The 10,101-nt window shown below is 45.2% G+C and overlaps 1 protein-coding gene across 1 annotated transcript; it reads left to right on the top strand.

Annotated features, from left to right (window-relative positions):
* The first annotated feature begins 773 nt into the window (after positions 1-773).
* Positions 774-2,666, top strand: LOC119294362 (protein NRT1/ PTR FAMILY 8.2-like). Its single transcript, XM_037572561.1, has one exon. The coding sequence runs from the start codon at positions 799-801 to the stop codon at positions 2,548-2,550; it is 1,752 nt and encodes a 583-aa protein (XP_037428458.1). The 5' UTR covers positions 774-798; the 3' UTR covers positions 2,551-2,666.
* Positions 2,667-10,101: the final 7,435 nt, after the last annotated feature.

Raw genomic sequence — 10,101 nt, 5'->3', positions numbered from 1 at the left:
TTTTAAATTATAATTTCCTATACTTACATGCAGGACCCACTAATCAGTGAGCCATATGATATGCTAAGTAATCCTGTCTCATCACTACAAGTGGGCCCGATGCCAGATGAGATAAGCACCGTCTTTGCACGTTCATCTCAAGTTTTAGAACCAATTCGGTGTATTTTCCAAATTCAGGCACCAAAGTAAACATGCATGGCAAGTTCAAGCACCACTGTCGATGCCTAGTACGTCTACGGATGAGATTAACACCGTATTTGCACATTCATGTCAAGTTTTAGAACCAGTTTAATGTATTTTTCAAGTTCAGGCACTAAAGTGAACGTCCATGGCAAGTTCAAGCACCACCGGTGTATTTACCTCTTTCTAAAAGTTATGATATAATAGTAGCTTTTTGTGCAGAAAGAAAAAACCTATTGTCACGCGAATTATCAAGCGCCTCTGTATATATGAACCAAAATACAGATTCAAACCATCTTAAAATAGTCCTCCCGTTTTAAAAAGATTGTCTTAGATTTGTCTACATAAAATGTGTCTAGATACGGATATAAACGTGTCCAGATACATATATGTAGACAAATTTAAGACAACTTTTTCCTAGGTAATAAATGTTTTTTTTTTCATGGGCTGGAGGGAGTTGGCGTTGGATCAAATTAAGCGATCGATATGGAATCAGACTCGGATCGCCCCAACCTACTATATCTATCTATCTCTACGTACCAACATAGCTACGTACGTTTATTCCTTCCCTCAACAACAAAAATCAAGCGATCTCATCGATCACCCCCAACGAACGAGATGGCGGCGGGTGCGACGACCATGGATGGCACCACGGACCTCTCCGGCAAGCCGGCGGTGAGGGGCAAGACGGGGGGTTGGAGGGCGTGCCCCTTCATCCTGGCCAACGAGTGCTGCGAGCGGCTCGCCTACTACGGCATGAGCTCCAATCTGGTCAACTACATGATCGACCGCCTCCACCAGGGCAACGCCGCCGCCGCCACCAACGTCAACAACTGGTCCGGCACCTGCTACGTCATGCCCCTCCTCGGCGCCTTTATCGCCGACGCCTACCTCGGCCGCTTCCGCACCATCGCCGCCTTCATGTCCCTCTACATCGCCGGCCTCGCCCTCCTCACCCTCACCGCCACCGTGCCCGGCCTCCGCCCGCCCGACTGCGCCGGCTGCAAGCCCGCCGCCGGCCAGACCGCCGCCTTCTTCACCGCGCTCTACCTCATCGCCGTCGGCACCGGCGGGATCAAGCCCTGCGTCTCCTCCTTCGGCGCCGACCAGTTCGACGACGCCGACCCGCGCGAGATGCGCAGCAAGAGCTCCTTCTTCAACTGGTTCTACATGTCCATCAACGTCGGCGCCCTCGTCGCCTCCTCGGTGCTCGTCTGGGTCCAGATGAACGTCGGCTGGGGCTGGGGATTCGGCGTCCCCGCCGCCGCCATGGCCGTCGCCGTCGTCAGCTTCCTCATGGGCAGCAGGCTCTACAGGTACCAGAAGCCCGGGGGCAGCCCACTCACCAGGATGCTGCAGGTCTTGGTCGCCGCCTGCAGGAAGTCGCACGTGCCGCTCCCCGCCGACGCCTCCCTGCTGCACGAGGTGGCCTCGCCGGACGGCAAGGCCGCCATCGAGGGCAGCAGGAGGCTGGAGCACACGGATCAGCTGAGGTGCCTGGACAAGGCCGCCGTAATTGTGACGACGCCCGGCGGCGCTGAAGAAGAGGACGAGAACCCGTGGAGGCTGTGCACGGTGACGCAGGTGGAGGAGCTCAAGAGCATGGTGCGGCTGCTGCCGGTGTGGGCGAGCGGCATCGTCATGTCGGCGGTGTACAGCCAGATGAGCACCATGTTCGTGCTCCAGGGCAACACCCTCGACCCGCGCATGGGCGCCTCCTTCAAGATCCCCGCCGCGTCGCTCTCCATCTTCGACACCATCGCCGTCATCGTGTGGGCGCTGGCCTACGACCGGCTCATCGTCCCCGCCGCACGCCGGATCACGGGCCACCCGCGCGGGTTCACGCAGCTGCAGCGCATGGGCATCGGCCTGGTGATATCCATCTTCTCCATGGTGGCCGCCGGGGTGCTGGAGGTTGTCAGGCTCCACGTCGCCGCCACACACGGCATGCTGGACTCCAAGGAGTACCTGCCCATGTCCATCTTCTGGCAGGTGCCGCAGTACTTCATCGTGGGGGCGGCGGAGGTGTTCACGTTCGTGGGGCAGATCGAGTTCTTCTACGACCAGTCGCCGGACGCCATGAGGAGCATGGGGTCGGCGCTGTCGCTCACGTCTAACGCGCTGGGAAACTACCTGAGCACGCTGCTGGTGGTGATCGTGACGGCCATCTCGACGAGGAACGGCGGCCTCGGGTGGATCCCGGACGACAACCTCAACCGCGGCCACCTCGACTACTTCTACTGGGTGCTGGCCGTGCTCAGCGCCATCAACTTCATCGTCTACCTCTGGATAGCAAAGTGGTACAAGTACAAGGCCACAGCACCTCCTGCAGCTTCTTCAGTCGTTGCCATCGACGACGACACCAATTAGCTAGAATTTACAACCGCTTTTGATTGATATTGTACTAGTGTTAATTCCTTCCCCATATTATGTTTGATTATGTTTTAGGGGTGAAACAAATTAAGTTTGAGATGATTTTATTTTGACATTGTAGCTTTTTGCTTTTGAGTGCAAAATTCTAGCTAGTACCAGTTCATGTTAATTAGTGAGGAATCTCATATGATACATCAAGTAGTGTTATCTAGGTGTTTTGTTTTTTCACATGACTCATTGTTTCAGACTGTTTCTAATTGGAAGGGGTGCATTACTATAATTAGATTCATCACTTCACCATTGTAAACAGCTAAAAATCCTGACATATATAGGATGCATGCATATCTTGCTTAATTATAGTAGTCGTGATCAGCATGTTTTCTGAATCTGGGGCATTATTATTGACAGTAGTTTTTCTGTTCGGGTAAAATTAACAGCTAGCAGCAATCAGTTTCAAACATATACAGAAGACAGTAGGTAAAAAGAATTCATATGTGCCCACTGGACATTATATTAACCTAAAATTAAGTAACAAACACATTGGCAATGCACCAAGAATGAACTCTAAAAAAGTTGACTGTCAAATTTGTCACGAACAAGCAGGATTACATGAGATTTATTTGTTTTTCTCTCATATATGGCGTTGGATTCATGGTTAGATACAGGTTACATGAGATTGCCACGAACAAGCTAGAGCCCGGTTTTTAAGTTTAAATTTAAATGGCTAGCTGTTGAAATGGCAGATACTATATGTGATGGATGGAGTTGGCTGGGTTATAATGTTGAATGATTAGATTTGAAATTTCAACAAACAAATTAACATGTACAGTATGATCGAATCAAGCATGTCTGCAAAAACTGATGAGCAGCGTATTTATTCCAAACAAATCAAATTTTACCGAATCTCCTGCATACAACCACATAACTGCAATTAAACTAGGGCAAAGATGGCTTGCTTGATGGGTTCTTTTCGATCCACAAGGTGAAAGGCAAGAAGACAGGAATCAACACTTGTAGAAAGTAACAACAGGGGAGAATCCCCTGCAACTAGTAGCACCAGCTGAATTGTTGGAAAACTCTTGCAGCTGCACCATCAGTTGCATCGATGACACCAATTAGAATTTACAATTGATTTTGATATTGCACGGGTGAAATTAAGTTTCAGATGATTTTATTGTATTGGCTACCTTTGTACTATTCCTCTCCCCCATATTGTACTACTGGGTCAAATTAAGTTTCAGATGATTTTATTTTTGACACTAATTGTCGCTGTTATCTGCTTTTGCTTTTGAGTGCAAATTTGTACCAGGTAATTTATATATGTGCCATAATTCGTGGTTTGCTGAACATTCTACTTTTCTCATGTCTCCGGTTAGTGTCATGATTCTGGTTTGTTGGTTATGGAATTGATTTCTCCGAAGGGAATGTTCTTCTCATTGATGCTTCTTGAACAAATAGTTTGCCTTGAACATTCTACTCTTGCCATTTCTTCGATTAATGTCATCTTCAATAAATATGATTCTAGTTTGTAGCTTATGGACTTGATTTTTCAGAAGAGAATGTTCTTCTCTAGAATCTTCAGTGGAATCTTGAGTTGCATCTGCTCGGGTTGATGGGGAACTTTCTAGTTTTGTTTGGATTGATAGCCAGCAAAGCTAATTTGATGATTCCTGCTGATTGTACACTTACAAGTTATCTTTCTACTTAGGTCATCCTGGCTGCTACTTTGATCACTATATATCAATGGTTTCGGTTTGTACATATGCCAGTTTATGTTGTACTTCGCCCATTCTGGATTTTAAGACATAAAACATCTTTCAATGCATCTTGCAGTCTTGGAGGGAACTGAAGTGTTTGCATCACAAGTGTTATGGTCCAGTTATTTTATATTGATTAGCAGCGAATGAAGTGAATAGAAATTAAACAGTATTCTAAACACAGATTAATAGCCAAAGATACAAAATCATCTTAACAATTCAGAAATTTAAATAGTAGATGAAATGGGCCTTGAAGATTTTCATGTGAGTTTCTCTTTTCTTGAAACCTCTTGTCAGCTTCTTTGTTGTGCACTTGTGAGGCATCGATCTTCCTAGTTAATTAATTAAGCCATCAAAGTATGAGAAGAAATCATCCAGGGAGAAGAGGTCCAATTCTGGGAGAAACGTTAGCAGAGGGAGGCGTCCACCAACACCATAGCATAGCATAGCTGGCCCCAAGGAAGCATCAAGCATCAACAACTTGGTTTGGCCTCAGCACATCAAGCATACCCGGTTTGGATTCAGCCCATCAAAGCATATCAGGCAGCGTCCACACGCCACCAACAACTTCTTTCTCAACCAGAATGGTAGACAGAGCAAACAAATCCTTGGTATTTTCTAGTAGTATGTTTTTCATGTGCCCACAAATCTTGATCAAGCCATGCCAGAGGAGGAATACTTTAAATCGCCAGCACGCCACGCAGTTTGATTCCAGCTACCATGCATCCTCAGGATACTAAATCAGAAACAAAGCTAGTAGATACCAACGATTGATCATTCACGCATAGAACCATGGGCATTCAACAACATTATAAACAAATTTTATGAGCTAGATTTGATGATAAACACATTCAGGATGCATGCCACACAGTTGGAATTAATGATAACCAGGTCTGGTATATAAAAGCAAATGGAAGTTGGGCAGCTGAAAAAGAATTATTCAAAGGAATGCCAATTTATAATATCATCACTACTTTCTACCCAAGTCAAAGCACAATATTAAAGATTTAATAAGTAACAAACACATTGACAATGCACCAAGAAGAGAATGAACCCACACTTAACTATTAGCAAAATGCAGAGCGCCAATAATATAAGTATATATTATTATGCTCCTCTAAAGGTAGCTTGATTTGTTGAGGCTCTCTCTCAGATGGCAAGAGTTGTTCATCAGTAGGAGTAAATCATATCAATTTGTGTGACTTCAGTTGTCAAAATTGGTGAACTTGTTTCTTGTGCAGCTGTGGCACAATCTTGAGACCTAGTACAACCGCAATTAACTAGGCAGGGCAAAGCAAAGCTAGCCTGCTGGGTCCTTTCCGATGGGTTTTTAAGGTGAAAAGCAAGCAGACAGGACACACTTGCACAATAACATCCACAACCACAATAAGGTAGGTGCAACATATGGAACATTCTTGTTTTCTTCATATTACACTAGAGGTCTATTTCTGTATCGGAATGCATGTCAAACGGTCTATTTCTGTTCGTGTTTGCCTCAAGTGGCGGCATATCATCATCTTCATCACAGTCCTGCTCTTCCTCAACCTGCGATGCCGTTCCTTGTGGCCGTGTCGCCCACCCATTGGGACTTGACTTGAAGATAGCCAGCCTGGCATAAGAAAGATGAGTGAATCAGGGACACACAATCGAGAGGAAGGACGACAAGCTAACAATCCTGATTTTATCAAGTAGATAGACTACTGATGCAGAGCTCGTAAGAAAGCACAAATAAAAAAGATGGATTAACCAGCAGCTCAGTCCCCAGTTAAGTTACAGCAGGATCCATGATTTGAGCAACAGTTTCAACAACAACATTCCTTCCACTTGTTGGGGTATAACTAAAAGGCCTACGATCCCAGCCTCTTGGAAGCCAAGCCAAACTCTGATGCTCGACCCATCCGTCGCCCACGACCACCTCTCGCTGGGCCCTTGAAGATGCTTCTCACTGCATGTCTAGTGTAGGACATACCCTCCTTGGGTTCAAGATGCTTGCTTCGAGCACATCTCTCTCTAGCTAGTCGGATGATAATATTTGGCAGCACACAGACTTTGAGGATTCTGAACAAGGTGCCAACCCTGCTTCTTCTTGGCTAGCATTGCCAAGTTAAAACACATGCTAAGCTGATATATAACCAACCAATGGATTTTCCAGTCATTGTCCTGCTCAGCAGTCCTCGTATAAGTTTCTCTCTTCTCAAGCTCTCACAAGGATTAACGAATCATCTGCAAACAGTAATAAATGATTAAAACTCGGTGCATTTTGGCAAATCTTCACTCCTTCCAATTGCCCATTTTGTCCTGCACTAGTATTAAGTAAGCTTGAAAAATGCTTCTGCACAAAAATGAAATAAGCTAGAGCCAGGGTTTTAAATTTAAATGGCTGTTCAAACGGCAGATACTATATGTGATGGATGGAGTTGGGTTATAATGTCGAATGATTAGATTTGAAATTTCAACAAACAAATTAACATGTACAGTATGATCCAATCAAGCATGTCTGCAAAAATTGATGAGCAGCATATTTATTCCAAACAAATCAAATTTTACTGAATCTCCTGCATACCACCACATGGAATGGAATACAACAGACACACCACACCAAGATTCCACTACATCCACCAACGACTTGTACCTCAACTGCAATTAGACTGGAAACAACACTTGCAGAAAGGAACAAGCAACAGGTGAAAAGCGAGAAACTAGTAGTAGTAGCACCAGCTGAATTGTTGTAAAACTCTTCTCTTCTTGGTGGGCACAATTGTACCTACTATAACATCCAGAAATAACACGCAACATATGGAACAAAACCTTGTTTTCTTCATATTACAGCACAGGTGACGACGACAAGCTTCGTCATGCCCTGCAGCCACTTAATGTCGTACTACAAAACTCACTCAGACTATATCTTTCACAGATTGGGCAGCAAGTTTATCATGTCGTGCCCAAATTCGACGAGCATAAATACATCAGGTGTGGTGTACAGGTGGAAGGTAACCATATATAGGATGACATACATCGTCCACGGCTCCTATTCCCAAGTCGTCTACCAGTTCAAGAATCAGAATCACTCTCTGTGTCGGAATGCACGTCAAACGGTCTATTCCTGTTTGTGTTCGCCTCGAGTGGTGGCATATCATCATCGTCATCTTCTTCTTCTTCGGAGTTGTGCTCTTCCTCAGCATGCGATGTCGTTACTTCTGGCCCTGTCGCCCACCCATTGGGAGTCGACTTGAAGATAGACGGCCTAGGATAAGAAACATGAGTGAATCAGTGACACACAATCAAGACAACGACAAGCTAACATCCTGGTTTTATCAAGTGAAACTACCGATGCAGAGCTTGTGCGGATGTACCAACAAAAAACTGGCGCGTTACTAGAAGGCCTCCTGGAAACTTTTAGATTCTTCATTCAATCATAGTATTTTGCCATAAAAACTAGTTTTTGAAGCCTTCATATGCACAGTATACTATTGAAACAGCTGAATGAACTGCCGGTCAACCACAAACATATGAACCACGCCATGTATATGCACATAGTGTACTGGAGAAGGAGGCAGTACATGACTGCTTTGTCAATGCGCATGCTGGCGAAGAAACACTAGACGGTTGCTTTGTAAAAAATGATGGCACGATAAACACATGAAAGGGCAAATTACAAAGCAAGCAGAGTGGGAGCCAGCTTTGAGGCTTTCACAAACTGAACCTGGTGGAAGTAGGTCATAAATCACACTAGAAGAAGCTTATACCACAACTTGAATATAGCTGAAATCACAGCTATTCGAAATCACAAGAAAATCTATATTTTTACCAATGTCCTGGCAACTAAAGGGAAGGGAAGCCTTGAGTTGTCTACAAGTGGTATATAACACTGAAAACTTTCTTGTGTCAACCTCTCCTGATAGTAATCGTGTTGCGACATACAGTAGCATATGTGGTGTGGTGTAAGAGAAGCCTGGGCCAGAGCAACATTACAGTAAAGCTTGTATAATAGTAGCATTTTCACACACCCCTAATTCCAATTCTTCCTTTGTCAGTATGAGGAACTGGTCTTGAAAGTACTGAGTGATGGTGAGATAATGCAAGTGGTATACCTGAAGACCCAGTATTCAGGTCGTTGGCAACAGGAGCAGCTGGAACATCAATTTCAGGTTCAGGCTTGGGCTCTTGTAAGACGAGAGCAGCGTAGCATTTGTACATGACGGCCTCTTTGATTCATAGGATTGCAAAAACACCAATCTTGTAAGGGAGGCCAAGATAGCATCAGGTTGTACCAAGAAACGTCAACGGACGGACGGACGGTAGGAATTCTTCAAGGTGCTGGTGCTGGGCTCAACACTGCTGCGGTGATGGCTGCCCAGAGGGAAGGAGGCGGAGGCCGTGTAGCGGCGGCGACGGCGAGCAAGGTCTTTTCTTGTTGCGGCGGCGGCGGCGGTTCTGGTCTTTTTTTTTTTTGAGAATCGGGTGGGAACTAGCTTTTTTTTTTTTTGAGAATCTCACAAAGCTTTATTACTGAATCATAATGTTCATAGGTACAAAAAGAAGATCGCCGGGTTGTCCTAGCCAAGTGTGTCGGCCAAACCCTAAAGATAACGCATGCTAGGGTAGGACTGCAGCACATAACACGCCCAGCCCACTATGTATGTGGGAGTGGGCCTTCCAACCATGGGCCTTCAGCAAATAAATGGCCCCTCTAAACATTATAACACTACTACTTCGGTTTTTAGGTTCACCGGGGCAAAACAAAAATGCTACCACGTGACATATGTGGTAAGCAATCTAAATAATTCAAAAAAAATGCTAATTCCGTTAATTAATGATAATGGAAACTAGATTTTGTGACACCAACAGAAAGAAAAAAACCCGGGAATTGGGTTAATTTTATATCATGCTCTATGCCCGCCCCTTGGCGTAGAATGAGCTTAAGGTCCTTTTTTAAATGTTTACAAGTTCTAAAAATAATAATTTTATTTCATACAATTTAATATTCTTAAGGTCCTTTCTGAAATGTTTATTGTGTAACAATATCCGGCTCAAAACAGCGCATGTCCACGGTGTAACCGACAAAATTGGGATACAGTGCTGGAGCTAGACGGGCGGGCCCGCTAAATTCATGAATCCATGCAGAGACAATAGAGTAATTATCATTGAGGCAGAGCTATGTGTTAAGACGAGGGGGCCCATGCCCCCACCCCCACCATTGAACGAATTTACAAAAATGAGGGCTTAGCCGTTTGACAGCCACAAGCACTATAGTACACAACATAGACACACTATAGTACATAGATCTCATAACTCCTGGTGAGTGGCAAGAGAAGGAGTGGCTCGGAGTAGCTGGTGTAAATTGACGAACAGTGTTGAGCATAGTCACAGTGCCGACGTAAGCTGCGAAGCAGGTGAATGTCAACTGGAGGGGAGAGAAACTTCGCTGGGCCTTGTGGTTCTTGTAGGTATGGACTGCAAGCCAGCCGAAAAGGGCAACGGCGCATTCTTGGGTCATGAGCAAAAGCGCCTCGCGCCCTGCAGCTTGCACGTGAGATCCATGAACGCAATGTGGAGTCGCTACCCCATCATATGGTGATCGCACGGGTGGAAAATAATTAAGGTGGCCACCAGGCGCATCAACCATGGTGATCCCAAGTTTTCCTTCTTGTTTGCTCTACATCTTGTTTAGTTTGTTGATTCACTCAAATGCTACAACTTGATGATCATGTTACCATATAGCCCGGGTGTGCTGCCACGCCGTACAAAACAATAGAGGGCAGGCCATCATGTTGATGCATTGTTGGATGGA

The sequence above is a fragment of the Triticum dicoccoides genome, chromosome 4B, assembly GCF_002162155.2.
Source record: "Triticum dicoccoides isolate Atlit2015 ecotype Zavitan chromosome 4B, WEW_v2.0, whole genome shotgun sequence".
Taxonomy (NCBI): Eukaryota; Viridiplantae; Streptophyta; class Magnoliopsida; order Poales; family Poaceae; genus Triticum; species Triticum dicoccoides.
Note: the sequence above shows the minus strand (reverse complement) of the source record. Positions and strands in the feature narration are given on the sequence as shown.

Excerpts from the sequence above, each read along its gene's own strand:
- LOC119294362 (XM_037572561.1), top strand. The coding sequence starts at position 799 with ATGGCGGCGGGTGCGACGACCATGGATGGCACCACGGACCTCTCCGGC.